The sequence below is a fragment of the Vulpes vulpes genome, chromosome 14 (genome assembly GCF_048418805.1).
Source record: "Vulpes vulpes isolate BD-2025 chromosome 14, VulVul3, whole genome shotgun sequence".
Classification (NCBI taxonomy): Eukaryota; Metazoa; Chordata; class Mammalia; order Carnivora; family Canidae; genus Vulpes; species Vulpes vulpes.
Window position 1 is genome coordinate 59,205,750 of NC_132793.1, and position 18,020 is coordinate 59,223,769.

Consider the following 18,020-nt stretch of genomic DNA (forward strand, 5'->3'; position numbering starts at 1 on the left):
GTCCTCTACTCCATTACTGTGCAGAGTGATTCCTTCACCCTAAAAGTTCCCCTCTTTTTCCCAGATCTGTTGAATCAGAATTTTCATTTTAACTAGATTCCCAGATTTGTATGTATATTAAATTCATATGCATGTAGGAGAAGCTTTTTGCCTGGAACCATTCAGTATTTTGCCATGTTAACGAAGAAAGATTATTATAGAAACACCTGGGTGGCTCAGCGGTTGAGTGTCTGCCTTCGGCTCAGGGTGTCCTGGTGTCCTTGCAGGAAGCCTGCTTCTCCTGCCTATGTCTCTGCCTTTCTCTCGTCTCTCAAGAGTAAATAAATAAAGTCTTTAAAAAAAGATTATTATGATTTAGAGGTGACAATGCAATTAGCTTGGTTTTAACACACAATCGAGTAAGCATACTCAAATTCATGGAAGCATATAGGTATACAAATGAGGTGAAAGAAAATAGAATTGGGCAAAGTACTGGAGTAATGTAATGGGCTATTGGAAAGTTTTCATGGAGCTCTTTAATTTTTGTGACCTTAATAGTAAGAAATGATGTAGTTTGGAAAGAAAGGAAGAACAAATAGCATATATTCAGAAGTGGGTTGGAAAGGAAGGTTTTTACAGAGGTCATAGTTCCCCCAGTGAAGAAGTGCAAGTTTCCTAATAAAGGATGTGTTGGACATGCTGGCTTTGCAGTTCTTCAGTCTGACGTTACTCAGTGTTATGCTGAAGTCAGTGTACGGTTTGGTCCCAAGTGAAGGAAGGAGAGGTAAGGAAGGATAGCTGACTAAATGCAACATTCATTGAGAGAATATTACTCATGTGAATGGACTGATCAGAACCACACGCTTAAAGAGGGACTCTAGAAATTTATTGTACCAGAATCAAGTTTTTATGTATGAATGACTGAGAACATTGCTGTTAAGGGTGTATTATCAGTCACTGTGATATGAGGTGATTCTTTAGTCAAAAGTCAACTTTAAGTAAATGTTAAACTGCGTTTGAGAGTTCTTTGTTGTGGATAGATTGAGTTCTAAGTTATCATTGAGGGGCACCTAAGTGGCTCAGTGGTTAAGCATCTGCCTTTGGTGATCCTGAGGTCCTGAGATCGAGTCCTGCGTCAGGCTCCCCGCAGGGAGCCTGCTTCTTCCTCTGCCTTGTCTCTGCCTCTCTCTGTGTGTCTCTCATGAATAAATAGGTAAAATCTTAAAAAAAAAAAAAAAAGTTATCAATGAGAATAAAGTACGGAAACATGAAAAGTCCTGGCTAAACCGTACTGGCTTCTGGCATCCAGTGTCTCCAGTATCTCAGAGATGAGACATAAAGCATAAAAATAGTGGGGGGCAGCCCCGATGGCCCAGCGGTTTGGTGCTGCCTTCAGCCTGGGGTATGATCCTGGAGACTGGGATCGAGTCCCACGTTGGGCTCCCTGCATGGAGCCTGCTTCTCCCTCTGCCTGTGTCTCTGCCTCTCTCTCACTCTGTGTCTGTCATGAATAGATAAAGTAAAATCTTAAAAAAAAAAAAAATAGTGGGGAGCTCTTTTCTTTGTAGGGGGGGAGCTCTTTTCTTAAATGAGAACCATTCATATTAGCTATTTCACATCTCTCATTGCTGCTTTCACAGGTACAGTTCTCTGTCCTCAGATACTTAATTTAGATGATTGAGCAACTACTTTGTAGTAGATTGCATGAGATATTAAAATTGGAGGTTTTCCTATTAGACTTACAGTGAAGAAAAATACCAAATTGTAGTTAATACAAAGAAGTAATAGTTTGCAGCAGTGGAAAAGTGGGAGTCACTGATCATAAGGTAAACAGTTTCTATATCAAGCCCAATGTCAGAATGAAATTTGGTGGTGTTTTTAAAAGGTGTATGTAAAACCTGGGTGATCTTAGATTCTATGCATGTTAAAAGTTCTGATAATGTGACTTTTTTGATGGTAAGGTATTTTGACAGGCGTAGGCAAAAAAGCAAAGAGTAACTGTTATACCCGGGAAAATGATGTTAGATGGCAGTAAATACTGTGCTAAAGAGTTACTATGTGAAGGAATGGGGCCACTGGACAAGAGTGTACTTGCAGTCTAAATTCTCTGAAAAGAGACTATTCTTTTTGTGCTTGAAGTTAATTATAGTATGATTATTGCCATTTGATGCAACCGTTACAGTATTTCCATTTCTAGTTGAGTAAATGTTGCATTAATAAAGGGGAGAAGTTTAATCTGAAAGAAAACTTCATAAGACTTACAGTTGTATATGGGTACAAAAAATGTAAATAATGTCTTTATTCCACTTTTAGCCTGTACTTTATAACAAAAGATTGACCCTAGTGTTCAGTAGCTTATGTTAGTCATATTATACTACATTGATGATTTTGCTTTTTTTTTTTTTTTTTTTTAAATCGAATGGCTCACGGTAAATGGAGGTGGTGGTTATGTGTAGCAGCACACTCCCATGCATACTGCGGACTGATGAAATATCAAGTCACATATAACTTTGTTAGAAAGTAAAGCATACAGTGTTGGGAACTTGGTTGTTTTGCAACCGTATTCATTAAAATAATAAAAAGTGTATACATATTTCAGACATCTTTTTTTAAAACAAATTAATCAAATAATTTTTTTAAATGGAACTTTTTAAAGATAGACATTTGTTTTATTATTAGTGTTTAAGCTGTGGATGATAATTTCAAGCATGTGCAAAAGTAGTGACAGCAGTAAAATGAACCCCCACGTACACATCATCTAACTTCATGTTTTATCTCATGGCCAGTCTAGTTTAGTCTCTAAATCCTCCCACTCAATTATTATTCTTATTTTTTCCACTCAATTATTTTGAAGATTATTTTGAAATTCAATTTCTTGGGACACCTGGGTGGCTCAGTGGTTGAGTGTCTGCCTTCAGCTCAGGGCGTGATCCTGGAGTCCCGGGATTGAGTACCACATCAGGCTCCCTGTGTGGAGCCTGCTCCCTCTGCCTATGTCTCTGCCTCTCTTTTTCTGTGTTTCTCATGAATAAATAAATAAAATCTTAAAAAAAGAAATAAAGTTTCTAGATGAGTTAAACTTTTGCATGATAGATAATTAATGGGGAAAACATAAATGTCATCATTTAAGCTTTGTCTACGTGTTACAATTAAAAATTATGGAATTAGAGGAGCCACCTGGGTGGCTCAGACCGCTAAATGTCTGACTCCAATATTGGCTCAGGTCATGATCTCAGGGTTGTGAGATCAAGCCAGGAGTTGGGCTCCTCACTGGGCATGGATTCTGCTTATGATTCTCTCTCTTCCTTTTCCTCTACCCCTTCCCCATCTCTCTCTCTCTTTCCCCCTTTCCTTCCCCCTCTCTCCCCCTCTCCCCTTCCCCCTGTTACCCCCCTCCCCTGAAAAAAAAAAAAAAGAAAAGAAACAAAATTATCTATCGGCTTAGAGATTTGTATTGTTATTAATATTACAACAAATGTTATATCTATTTTATGAAACTATTGTTTAATGCCTTTCAAATGTATATTTAGTAGCCTTTATTTCTCATCTGATTCCCTGAATGTTTACTAGAGAAACTTTTGAGTTTACTGTCTTCACCTCTTAACACGACTAAACCCAGTCATCTTTGAAATTAGTCATGCTAAATGTGACCGTTTTTTAGCATCTAGTTAGAGCAGTTTTATTCTCAATTTCAGTTGGAGGCTTTAAGGTGGTAGAAGCGTACTGTACTTTGAGTTTATAGTAGAATTTTGACTTGGATTGGTAATTTAGAATGCTAAAAGGAACTGTTGGGTTGCTGTTTTGTGTCTTATAACAGTGGCGTTAGTTGGTTTTCAGAACCATACATACAGATGGATGGATACATTCTAGGTTTTCTCAAACCTTTGATATTTATTTGACGGTTTATAATAAAAGATAAAGTGGATAACATTTTAATACAATGTAATTTTACAGAATTTAAAGGTAGTCTGATCTTATTATCATCTAGCTGAGCTCTTCGTGGATAACATTTTAATACAGTGTAATTTTACAGAATTTAAAGGTAGTCTGATTTTATTATCATCTAGCTGAGCTCTTCTCATTTTTTATTTTTATTTTTAAAATATTTTATTCATTCATTCATTCATTCGTTCATTCATGAGAGACACAGAGAGAGGCAGAGACATAGGCAGAAGGAGAAGCAGGCTCCTTATGGGAAGCCTGATGTGGGACTGGATCCCAGAACCCTGGGATCACGACCTGAGCCAAAGGCAGATGCTCAACCACTAAGCCAACCAGGCGTCCCTCTTCTCACTTTTTAAATGACTATTCTAGGGTAATACATTTTAAATAGTTGCAGCATGTTAAAGGATTACGATCAGCTCCTCTTTAAGACAGTAGTGTAAACTACGATAAAAAATACAATGTCTTTTTGAGAATACTGGTTCATCAAACTTTTATGCCTATGTGTGCATGCATGTGTATGTCTATACAGCTTTATGATATAAAATGTAATATTTGCCATAGTCCAAAAAGTTTTTGGCCTTTGGCCACTAGTTCATTTTTAGTTTTAAGTATTTTCTCAATACCTACAAATTTCCATATTGTTTCTCTAGTCCTGTTAAAGTGAATAATGGTCTATAAAAACAACTAAAATGGAGCCCCTGACTTAATGAATTCCAGGATGTAGTTAGAAGAGAGGTACATATACCAAATAATTGTAGTGTTATGGAGGCATTTCTAATAACATGAGCAAAATATTGTGAACGTGTAGGTTGGAACAGTGATGCACCTGGAGAAATTGGAGAAGGTCACATAAAGAATGTGATATTTTTGAGTAATCTTAGAGTGGAAAGTTTTATCAGTTGCTTCAGAGAGGAATCATTCTTCAGAATGACAAGTATAGGGAATACTATCAGTACTGAGTTCTAAAAATCACTCCCTCCATAAATGGCCTTGCCCCTGATTCCATTTCCTTAATCTCTAGTTCTTTAATCAGGTATCAGTCTATCTTTATATCTTTGATTCTCATCACTTTCACTTTTTCCCATGATATTTTGTCTCTGCTTAGAGATTCTTGCTCGGTACTTTCTTGTTTGTTGAAGAGATGAGCCAGTGAATTCGTATTATCCATGTACAGAACTTATTCTTTTTTTTTTTTTTTAAGATTTTTATTTATTTATTCATGTGAGAGAGAGAGAGGCAGAGACACAGGCAGAGGGAGAAGCAGGCTCCATGCAGGGAGCCCGACGTGGGACTCGATCCTGGGTCTCCAGGATCATGCCCTGGGCTGAAGATCGTGCTAAACCGCCGAGCCACCCGGGCTGCCCGAACTTATTCTTTCAAAAATGCTAATTGCATAAACATTGTTATAATATGTTAGAGAACCAGGTAGAGTGTTTTATATACTGGAAACCTCAAAACACAGAGACTCAAATAGTTTAACTTCTTTTTCACTCTCAGATAAGTGAGCTGTACCCTCTGAGGTTATTTAGGTACTGGGACTAGTGGGACAGCTTTGCTCTTCTTAATCTTAATACATGGTTTCTCTTGGTCTGCTAGTTGTCATTTTCAGCCAGCAGGAAGAAAACAGGGAGGATTTAAGGCAAACCACTTTATTTAAGCTATGACGTTAAAATCCCGTGTCACTTCTAGCCATATCCCTTTGGCTGGAACTTCTTCTCATGGCCACATCTAGCTGAAAGCTAGACTGAGAAATCTAATCTTCAGTTGGATGGACATATACCAGTGAAAACTGGAGGACAGTTCTGTACTACTGAAGGGCAAACAAAATGGATACTGGGTGAGTGGGGGAGGAGCAAGCAGATAACAAACATATGGCACAAATATAAAGAAATGTTATATTTAAATCACACCTATCATGGTAAAAATTTAGTGGCTCTCATTTTTCTGAATTTTATTTCTTCATAGGTATTCAAAATTTGTACACTTTTTTTTAAATCATAGTATTAGTATTTGGTTTCTTCACTTAAATCTTCTTTGAGCCTGTTTATTTATTAAATGAAATTGAAAGAATTAAATGAGAACTCAGGATCTGGCACAAAGCACCAATTAGTAACCACCATATCTTCTCCTTTTTAATTAAGCAATTTGTATTAAAAATTTTAGGTTATCTGTAGGTTTTGTTCATAGACATTTTATATATTTATACTTACAGTTATGATAGTCCAAAGAACCACTAGAATAGACCTTGATGTAATGATTCTGATTTTAAACTCAGTAAAAAGACCTTTTTAAAAAAATTTCTAATAGCTGTCAGTATTGAATTTCTATAATATGCCAGATTGTATGCTTTAAATCTTCATAATAATCCTTAAGTATCTTTATTCCTATGTCGCAGAAGCGTGAGGCCTAATGGGGTGTACCTACATAAATATAATAATAATGAGAAGAAGGAGCTAGAAAGCCAGGGAAAAATAAGTTAGGGTTGAACTTCAGAGCACTCATCAGTTTAGCCCTGAATTTCCCCCATGAGTGTCTGTTAAAAATTCTTTCACAACTCCTCCAAAGAAGTCCTTTTGAATGATACTCTTAAACAGTAATCAGGGGGAGGGAACAAGGCATGACATGAGAATTTAGTGCAATGTATTTGTTCCTTAGAATAGTAAACACATTTGTTTGTTTACATATTACTGTGTTTGTCAAGTTTGTCAACCTTCTATTAATATTTCTGTGGGAAATCAGTTTACCTTTTATCAGTGTGTCCAATAGCTTTCCTCCCCTACCTCCGAGTCTAATCCTTCCTACTACCGGTTTAAAAAAAAATTGAAAGTGATAAAGTAGGGAAATGGGATAAACTGGAAGGAAAATCTTGATGTCTTAGGGACAAAAGTAAATAAATACATTATTTAATAGAATTAAAATGAGAAATCATTGATGTAAGCCTTTGATACAGGCAGTCTAATTTATATATAATGTTTGAATACACAGTCTTTGTCTTCTTCCTTAGTGTTGTTTTGAGAGGTTCTTTTCATTACTTCTTGGTACTTTCACATCCACTCCTATAATACTTTCTCTTTTTTTCCCATTCCAATAACACTTTCTTGGCTTTTTTAGTCTATTCCTGTCCCTTTATCAGGGCCAGTTTCTTTTCTCACTGATCTGATGGCAAGGAAAGCAGCTACTCATTGTTACCGTTTTCTTAGATCATTCACTATTTTATTCATTCTTCCTTTATGTCCCGTTGCAGACATAGTTTCCAATTCCTGTGATAACGAAGGAAAAAGTACTTGAACATTATTTTCTTGTAATATAGAAGAATCTTTGTTTATTCACTTGAGAATATGTTCTCACATACCCATTGTAAGTCTTGGTGTTTTCTTTAGAGAACTAATTTGAGCAGAGAGTTGAGTGCAGAGCAAGGAGATGTTGCTATTTTATCCTGCAAGGCTGAGCTAACATGAACTCTTGTAAAGTACTTCCTACCCGCAAACCATGAAAATCCTTAATAAAATAGTGCAAATGGGCAAAAAATAGATCCATTGCTGAACTTCAGAAAAAAACTTTTATGTGCCAGGAACAGAAGGGACCTTGAAGCCAGCAGTAAGGAACAGTAAGCTCTGAGCAAACATGGCAGTACAGGGGATATTTGGAGGGATACAGGGTTTCTGGACAGGAGGCTGAGGTTGGAATTAAGTATTTGACTAGGGAATTAAGTCTCCTTAAAGTTGAGACCCCAGAAGATTTCCTCCTTTAGAAAGACTCTAGAAAAACTTCCTCTATCTGCCTTCAAGGACACTTTTGTTGTTGATGTGAGGATAAATTAGAATATAGTTAGGAAGAGATTTTGAAATCTCTGAAGAACAATTCTAAATTTTGTCTAAACCAGAGTATAAATGAGAGAGAGAAAGGGCCATAAGGGTCAAGCAGAGATAACATGAATGAATGAAGCTGTCTGGGTATAAGATATTTTTTTTTTGGGGGGGGGTGACGAGTAAAGATTATTTAGAGATTTGTTGATTATATGTATCATTGGAAGGAACCAGTGCTGCTTGGATGTGGATAATTGTGACCATATCAGAAATGGACCTAGTGTTGAGTGTTCAAGATATTCTGATTCTTCAAAGTTATTTTTCCCGTAACAATTTTAAATTAGACGACTTAGAGAAAAAAAATGAAAGAAGAAAAGTAGAGGCAGAGAAACTGGGAAGAAAGCACAAGAAAATTTGTGAAAGATTTAGGCTTATGATATTTTTGAATGAAAAGTAGAGAAATGGGAGTATTAACTGTTTATTAATTCACATGTTTTTAAAGTCTGTCAGAGTTCTAGAGAGTAGGCATAGACTTAAGTAATAACACTTCTACAGTACAACTAGCTTATGTTAAGCATGTACTAAGTATCAGATAATCCTGGTGGGTGTCTTATGTGATCTCGGGGTGGAGATCTAGAAAAACTCAAATGGAGAAGGAAAGGATGAATAGAGGAGGGGTACTCGTGAAGAATACAGAAAATTTGCAAAAATAGTACCATGGAAGTCTTTGTGTATCTTTTGCCCAGATTCACTATTTGTTAACTTTTTGCCTTTATACATGTATATCTATATACATGATTCATATGTAATACATATTTATTTTTCCTGAAATTTTCAAGAGCATTTTACAGAAAGCATACCCCTTTACACATTAACACTTCAGTATATATTTTCTAAGAACAAAGATGCTCCTTTACGTAGGCCATGTATAGTTATTAAACTCAGGAAAATTTACATTGATAATAGTACTTTAATCTTTCAGTCATTATTTTAGTGTAGTCAGTCATCCTAATTAATCAATTTTCAGTATAGGGTCCAGTTAAAGATCACATATCATGTCTCTTTAATCTCCTTTTAAAGATTTTATTTATTTCTTAGAGAGTGAAAGAGCACAAGCAGGGGAGCAGCAGAGGGAGAGGAAGCCCAACTCAGGGCTCACCTTGGGGTTTCATCCCAGGACTCTGGGATCATGACCTGAGCCAAAGGCAGATGCTTAACCAAGGCAGACACTTAAGGCAGACGCTTAACCAACTGAGCCACCCAGGTCCCCTCTGAAGAATCTCTTTTAATCTGGAACACTTCCTCTGTTTTTCATGACATTAGTGTTCTGAAGATGGTAGGCTACTTATTTTATAGGTTATGTTTCTCAATTTGGACTTAATGTTCATTTACAGTTAGATCCAAGTTATGCATCTCCTACCATATGTATCCCTGGCTGGAATACTGTGTAAATGGTGATGTGTCTTTCTCAAAGACACATATCTAGAGGCTCATATTGTCTTCCTGTCCATCCCTATTGATGTGTGAGTTTTGATTACCAGGACAAGGTGGTATCTGGTTTTTCAACTAGTTTCACATTTATCTAGTATACTAAAAAGGAATTTCTGAGAAGATGCCTTGAGACTGTGCAAGTATCTTACTCATCAGACTCTCAGATTTAGCATGTCCTGATGATCCTTGCCCAAACCAGTGTTTTCTATGGTGATTGCAAAATGGTAATTTTCTAACACTGCTCTCCTGGTCACATTAATCACTTGGCATTCAGAGTCCTATCAGAATCCTCCCCTGTCTTTCTCCCTGTCTACCTACCTGCCATCAGCATGGACTCAAGGATTCTTGTTTTATTTACTGGGTAATAACCTTTTATGGTCTGTTTTGATGCTCAGATTAGATTTGGCCAGTGAAAGCTTCTTCAGGTTGGCTCGCTCCTGTGTCCCTTTTTTTTTTTTTTTTTTTTTTCCCCCTGTTCTTTTGATATTCTCCCTCCCTCCCTTCCTTCCTGTATTTTGCTTTTTGGTATGGCAAGATAATTTAGGTTTATCTTGTACTTTCTCTGTCCCTAGAGTCTGCCATTTCTCAAAAGACTGAGTTCATTTAAGTATGGAATAGTACTTAGCTATCAAGATCTGGGTCCTACATTATTATAAATTTAACACTTCAAAGCAGATATGTTTTTGTTTTGTTTTTTTAAAGATTTTATTTACTTATTTATTCATGAGAGACGTAGAAAGACGGAGACATAGGCAGAGGGAAAAGCAGGCTCCCTGTATGGAGCCCGATGGCGGGACCCCCAAAATCACGACCTGAGCCAAAGGTAGATGTTCAACTGAGCCACCTAGGTGCTCCAGCAGAAATGGTTTATATTGGTTGATAAATAGCAGCCCAAGATATGCTGCCATAAATAGATACATGCAAAGGGGCCATATTTTTGTATCACTGTGGTATCATAGGAATGGAAACAAAGCATGTTCATCATTGAGGTACAGGTTAATAAAACTGTGATGTATCTACGAAATGAAATATGTACAGCTGCATAAAGGAAGGGGGAACATACCTACTGCTGTGAAATAATCTTCAGAATACAATATAGATAACATTTAATAGTGTGTAAATATGTTGGTGATTATTTATGAACTGGGATACAAGCATTTATCTTTATTCATAATTTTTTTGAATTTTTTTTATTTATTAATGAGAGACATAAAGAAAGAGGCAGAGACGTAGGCAGAGGGAGGAGCGGCTCCATGCAGGGAGCCTGATGTGAGATGTGGGTCTTGATCCTGGGGACCGCAGGATCATGCATGCCCTGAGCCCAAGCCAGGTGCTCAACAGCTGAACCACTCAGGCGTCCCTCATAATTTTCTTATATTGAGAAAAGGGAAAATAAATGTAAAACTTAAAAAAAAAAAAAAACTATAGGGGAGAGAGGATATAGTGTAGAGGAGACAAGGATGGAAAGTAGGTTTTGACTATAACTTCTATAGCCCTCAAGTTGGATCCAAGTAAATAATAAAGCAAGATTAAATAGAAATGAATAAAAAGCAGTTTCTAAAATGCTTTTTTGGAAAAGCATTTTGTTTAAGAAAAACAGATGATGCTAAGTATACCAAATTGGTGGCTATATAGAAATAAATTAGTTCATTGACTTTAGAGCAATAATTTGATTCTAGGAGTGAGTATTCCTGAAGGACAAAAAGAATTGTAAAGAAATCTTAACATTTGGTAATCATATTGTTAATAATATTGGTATTATTTTGAAACTATTATGTAATTCTAAGATAAGCAGTAATTTTGTTAAAGTCATTTGGAGTAAAAAAAAACTCAATCCAAGTGATACTATAAAAATAAAACCAAAGAAATAAAAACCAGTTAAATTGGTTTGCCATTAAATTGGAATTGGTAGTATAAATTCTTAATGCATTGTCTCTCAAAGTATTTATTCTACACCATTCCATTAAAAACAGTGTCAGATCCCATAGTAATCGGCTCACCTAGTACTCAGATTGCAATTTAAGTTCTAATCTAAACAGAAGCAGGGGTTTTTGATGAAATGCCCAAGTTACATACTGAAACAAGAAATATACTGGATGAGCCTGGTTCTTCTGGTCAGACCAGAAAGTGAGGAAGCTGTCAAAGACCAGTTCTTGTCAGAAAGACTCCGGAACTAATAAAGAGTTTCCTTTTGGCTAAAGATGGGACAATTTGAACATCAACAGTGATACAGTGGATTAAAACTCATCAAATAATTCAAATCTATGCATTCGTGAGACATAAAAATTATTGATCAAGTTTGAAAGGATGCCAGCAATTTAACTGACAAAACTGACAAGGAAAAGAAATGGAAATGGCTTTCGTGTATGAACTGTACCTCAAGAATAACAAATATGAGAGAAAGTTTATCATTATAAAAGTATTCCATCTATTAATAATGAAGAAATTATATAATGGGTAAATGAAGAATGATATAATATCACCATTTTACTGTCTCTAAACAATAGGCGATAAAGCCATCATGATCAGTGGCTGTTAAAACTTGAGAGCTTGTAGGGAACTGTGTAGTGAATAGATAAGGCAGAAAATGCCGCAGCTCAACCAGCCTCACTCGGAATGAGACAACCAAACTTGAAAGTTTCTTCTGATAGAAGTCCACAACTCAAAAAATATTCTTGCTCAGAAAAGCTGAATTTTACTCTGAGTCTCTTGGTCTAAGAGTTTACCAGACATACAAGGGCCACAAAAATAATGTTAATACTACAGGGTTGTTAAATCTAAGAAAGCAGGAAAAACTACCACAAAACTTCCACAAAATAAATTGCAAGAGAAAACAGGAAGAGGGAACTGTCAAAATAATGAAGCCAACTTAAAGAGAGAAAAACAAATACCATATGATTTCACTCATATGTGGAATTTAAGAAAACAAGCAAAGGAAAAAAGGCAAACCAAGAAACAGACTTTTAACATTGAGAACAAACTGATGGTTCCCAGAAAGGCTGGGGGGGGGGGGGGGGATGGGTAAAACAGGTGATAATGGGGATTAAGGAGGACACTTGTGATGAGCCCTTAGTGATGTTTGGAAGTGTTGAATCATTATAGTATACACCTAAAACTAATACTATATTGTATATTACCTAACTGGAATTTAAATAACTTTAAAAAATGAAAGAGATTTTAAAAAATTAGTTTGAAGTGCAAAATGTGAACCTTATTTGGATTCGTATTCAGTTAGTGGAAGGAATGAAATCATGACTAAACAGATAGACTGAACTAGATATTTAATATTATTTAATTTCATATTAAAATTCATGAGTAGGTGATATTTTAAAGGTATGATACTGATATTGTGGATATTTAAAAATAGTGTTGGTTTCTTTTTATTTGTCCTACTTAAGTATTTATGGGTAAAATTTTAAAATGCCTGAGATTGTGTTTGGGAAGCTAGGTTATTTGAAACAAGACTGGTAAGCGTAAGTGTGAAGCCGGTTTTTAGGTATATGGTAATTCATTATATTGCTCTCTTGTTTATATTTGAAGTTGAATGTAAAAATAAGCCTGAATAGAGACTTTAATTTGAATTACTATTTTATTTTTTAAATGTTGTATTTCTATTTAATTTACCCTCAGAAAACAATTTTATCAAAGTGCCCATAAACTTATGGTGGGTTTTATTTTGTAAATTGAGAAAGGTGAGGAAAAGAATACAGTGTTTCTTTTAATCTAGCACTGTTAATGTGCTAGTGGGATTTAATATAATTAATAAGGGTAATTAACTCTTTAAGTGACTTATTGTATAAAAGTTCGTATGTATTGGTTATTACCTAAATAAGTAAAACATTAGCTGGAGCTCAGCAATATTTCTTGTAGGCAGATTATATTTGTGAATTTTAAATAAGAATTTGAACCCATATCTGTCTTTGACTTTTTTGTTGTTGTATACGTCCATCCACCCATTGAGATACTGAGCTCTTTGTTTGGTGTTTGGCATACAAAGGGCAGGCAACAAGTTGATCCCAACACTCTAGAAACATAGAGTAAAATTTGAAAATTAGGATACCAAAAACACTATCACAGTGATGCTTACGTAGTGTACTCATAGCCAAGATAGTGAGTGGTATGTACGTAATGTTTTGGAAGTCTTGAGGAAGGATACTTCCAATTGAAAGTTGGAATAAGAATAATGGAGTCAGAAGAGATTTGTCAGAGAAACATCTCTGAGGGGCACCTGGGTGGCTCAGTCAGTTAAGCATCTGCCTTTGGGTCAGGTCATGATCTCAGGGTCCTGGGATAGTCCTGCCTCGGGCTCCCTACTCAGTGGGGAGTCTGCTTCTCTCTCTCTCCCTCGGTGCCTCCCCACTGCTTGTGCTCTTTCTTTCAAATAAGATAAAATGACTCTGAGATGAGACTCAAGTCGGAATTCTAAAGTGGGGAAAAATAAGAGAAGTACTTGAGCAAAAGCAGGAAGTGGAAAGAGAAACTGGTTCTCAGAATTACTAGTAGTTTGCCATTGCTAGAACTAAAAGGTTTAAGTGGGAAACTGGCTGGCAATAGGTTGGCAAAGATAAATTCCTGAAAAACCTCATAAGTGTTTGCACTTTGTTATAGAAACACTGATGATTTATAAAAGAAAGCTAGGCTTTGCCCATATTTTTTATGCTGGAAAGAGCATTTACAGAAGTAGGCTGAAACAATTACTTTAATAAGGAGAGGTTTTTCACCAATTTTAACTCAAAATTTTGTCTGAAAATTTTGTCTGCCCCCTTCCCCCGTGAACCTGTGTGTTTTCCTTAAAATTTTTAGGATTTTTAAAAATAATTATATAAAACATTTACATGTTTTGAATCTGAGGACTCATTTCAAACCTTATTCCCTCGACTCTCTTCCCTCTGTCCCTCCCTCCATAGATACCATTTTTAACTTAATTGTTGGTTTATGCTGGCATTATTGCTTTTGTAAAAGTATAGGCAAGTATGTATATTGTTTTTCCCCTTCTACAAAGGAAGCATACTATAAACATTGTTTTGTATCTTGTTTTTTGTTTTTGTTTTTTACTTAACTGTATCCTGGAGATTGTGGCAATGCCTAAGGTATTTCTTACTTAATCTTTGTATATTCTTAATCTTACTAAGAACAACTAAATACTTTATGCTTCAAATACATAAGCTAAAGACATTCTGGAATAGGTCTATGCCATTAGAGTAACCTAGGTTCAGGCCGTTTGCCAGAACTACTACGACCTGAAGAAGGTACAGGGAAAGATTCCTCCTTTCACCTAGAATTTTAATTTATTAACAAAGAATTTTGACTAGCCATTTATCTGGAATGACTAATCAAGACATAATCAAGAATATAGGCCCATGATAGCCCACAAATTCAGTAGTTCTCATCGGTCTACTTTTCGAATATCTGTTGAGCACCCTCACCTGTGTAAAGATTTTTGGTGTAGGTACTTTGGAAAAAATAAATGGTATCCTCGAGAAGCTTACAAGCATTAAAGTGATACTTCTCTGCTTAATTATCCTTTTCTTTTTCGTTTTTTTTTTTTTTGAGATTTTATTTTTTTGTTCATGAGAGACATAGAGAAGCAGAGACATAGGTAGAGGGAGAAGCAGGCTCCCCGTGGGGAGCCTGATGTTGGACTCGATCCCAGGACCCTGGGATCATGTCCTGAGCCAAAGGCAGATGCTCAAGCCACCACCCAGTTGTCCCATTCTCCTTTTCTGTCAATCATACTTTTTTCTTAGTGTTCTTTAATTACTCTGTTAGACTTGTTTGTATTTGCAGTGCTCCCCATACACCTAGATCTTAAAAATAGTATAGAACAACATTTATTGGTTGATATGACTGTCTCTCCATACCAGGTTAGAGGGTTTTTAATGGTAAGGATTCTTTCTGCTTTCTGTCTTGCCTAGTACCTAATACATGATACCTCTCAGTAAAGTTGATTGAGTAAATGGAAGACCTAGTGGGTTAAAGGAGAAATAAAATTGTTGTCAGGAAAAATATCTTTTCAATATTCTTGCCAAAATTTCTCTGAAGGGACCCAAGTAAAAGATGTAAGTGGGATTTGTTATTTATTTATTACAAGACACTGTGCTCTTTTTGGACCTCTGAACCATGTGACCGATTTTTAGAAATTGTGACAAAGCTGATATTGGGCGCCTAGGTGGCTCAGTTGGTTAAGCGTCTGACTCTTGATTTTGGCTCAGGTCATGATCTCAATCAGGGTCCTGGGATTGAGTCCTTCTTTATTTTTTTATTTTTATTTATTTATTTATTTATTTTTGAGTCCTTCTTTAGATTCGACACTCAGCTCTCAGTGGGGATTTTGCTTAAAGATTCTTTCTTCTTCCTCTGCCCCTCCTCCTGCTCACATACATGTGTTCTTTCTCTCTTTCTCTCTCTAAAATAAATAAGTCTTTTAAGAAAAATGCTCTCGATATCATAGACTTTAAAAGGCAGATTTTTGCTGTTTCTGTGGAAAAAAAATGATTCTGCTAGGTTCCCACGTTTTAAAAAGATAAAGCATATTAAGCATTTTAATTTATATCTAACTTTTGGAATCAAAAGTCTTTCAAACTTTTCTGTCTGTGTTTCCATGTGCATACTAAACTCCTTGTTCTAGAAAAGGAGAAATCTTATAAATGAATTACTTTTAATACTGCAGTCTATTTCCTTAGAGTAATACCTCCATCTGGTGGTATTTCGGAAAATTACAGCAGAGGACATGAAGCTCGAGTTTAGCTGTGTTTACATAAACTGCATTACCTGTTGTTTGTCATAAAGCTAGATGAAATTACATCAAAAGTTGAGTCTGTTGTGTGTATAAAGAATTGAATGCCCTAGTTTTCAACATTTCAGATGTAAACACCATGTGAACAAATGGTCTTGGGAGTAATAGTAATTTACAAAATCACCTGTTTAGGCCAGACCATTTCTAGGTTACTTTGGGCTGAAAAGTAGTAATGGGAAAAAAGGTCGTTTCTCAGTGAACTGTTAATTGCTTTCACATGTGATATACAGAGGTTAGGAAAGTGTGTGAGAACTTAGTATTACTTCAGATTTTATCACTGTGGTACCATGATGGATGCAGTGATCTTGTCAGAGAAGCAATTTACCGATTTTCTTTTAGTAAAATTACATCTTATCATAGTTTAATTTTAACAAATTACTTTCCCACAGAATGAGAGAACACAGATATAAACTTAAAAACAGGTAAAAACTACATTTTTTTTCTACCTGTGACTGTGAGGATTTTCAGCACATTTATCCTTTTCTTCACATAATTTCTACATTAGATTTCCTATAGTTAAATGGCTTTTTAAGGATGAGGGACTGTGGCTTCCCAGGTTTCAAGCCCAGGATTTTGTGTTTGATAGATTTTGCTCATTATCTTAGAGGAAGATTGTAACCTGGTTGTTTATGTTTTTGCCAAAACTGTACCAAATCTAACAAGCATGTCAGTTACTACAGATTAACATTAATTCTTTTTTCTGTTTGTTTGGCTATTGGATGTGGAAATATGACATAAATAAGGTTTAATGATTTGGGGCTTTCTGCTGACTTTTAAAAGGAAAATTAAGTTCCTAATAAATTTTGTTTGAAATCTCTTTATTTTCAAATTGTAGCCAGTCGGATGATGATTCTGGGTCAGCTTCAGGCTCGGGATCTGGTTCAAGTTCTGGAAGCAGTAGTGATGGAAGCAGTAGCCAGTCAGGTAGCAGTGACTCTGACTCTGGATCTGAATCCGGCAGTCAGTCAGAGTCTGAGTCAGACACTTCCCGAGAAAACAAAGTCCAAGCAAAACCACCGAAAGTTGATGGAGCTGAGGTAATAAATAAAGTATCCTGAAAGATAGATTTCTTGTACTACTTTGGAAAAATTTACAACACTGGTTTTATAGCATTCTTAATCTAGCTTTTAGAAAACATTAATTTTAAACATTAGAATTTGCTTTCTCAAACTTGTAGTTAAATATCTGTGGACTTAATTGACTTGGAAGAGAAGCAGTCAAGCAAGTACAAAATAAACAAATAAAACTTTCTAAGGCAGAAACTGAGTTTCATAAATATTCATTGTCTCATGGATAAAAATTAAAGGCTTTGTGACTTCTTTCTGTTAATCTTCCAGTGTCTGATCTCTACTTTCAAGATCTTCAAAGGAGATACTTTATTGTTAATAGCAGGAGAATCTAACAGAACTTGCTTCCTTGAAGATACTTGGTAGAGTAGGCTAAGGGTCATTCTGTTTGAAAAAAAAGCTACTGCAAGATTTACTAAACCTATGTATACCTCATAATAGAATACAGTAGTGTTTCTTAGAGTACCAGTCCATGGTAAGATCCTTGGGTCAGAATATACATCAACACAAGCTTCTTTCAATAAGAGAAAAATCTCGCTGTCTAATAAATAAATACAAATATAAGTAATATAAGTCAGTTGAACTGAAACTGTATTTAGTTGATATAGTTGATTTGCATTCTGACTCAAGCTCTTCATCTTTACCTCACCTCAATTAAACTAGGCAGCCACTTCTTGAGTAGCGCTGGTGTCCTGTAATGACACTTTATTTTTTGAAAATAATATTCAGTGTCAAAGAATATATTGATTAATATTGTTATCAGTGCACTATAACTGTTGTATATGCAACTAAAGCTCAGAATTTTAATTGCCATAATATTGTATTACTCCTACTGGGAGTATAGACAAGAGTCTTCTTACTCGAGGCAGTGATAATGTTGGTACTGCTGTTCAGTAAATTAACCTTTTTTTCAGTTTTTTCAAAAGTTCATCCTTC

At 35.7% G+C, this 18,020-nt stretch overlaps 1 protein-coding gene across 4 annotated transcripts in view; it reads left to right on the forward strand.

The window, feature by feature from the left end:
* Positions 1 to 18,020, forward strand: part of CHD1 (chromodomain helicase DNA binding protein 1) — a 73,699-nt gene that overhangs the window by 9,150 nt on the left and 46,529 nt on the right. For all 4 annotated transcript variants that reach the window (XM_072736692.1, XM_072736689.1, XM_072736693.1 and 1 more), the window contains exon 3: positions 16,853 to 17,054. In XM_072736692.1, the coding sequence (XP_072592793.1) occupies positions 16,853 to 17,054 (202 nt within the window). The remainder of the gene's footprint in view (positions 1 to 16,852; positions 17,055 to 18,020) is intronic.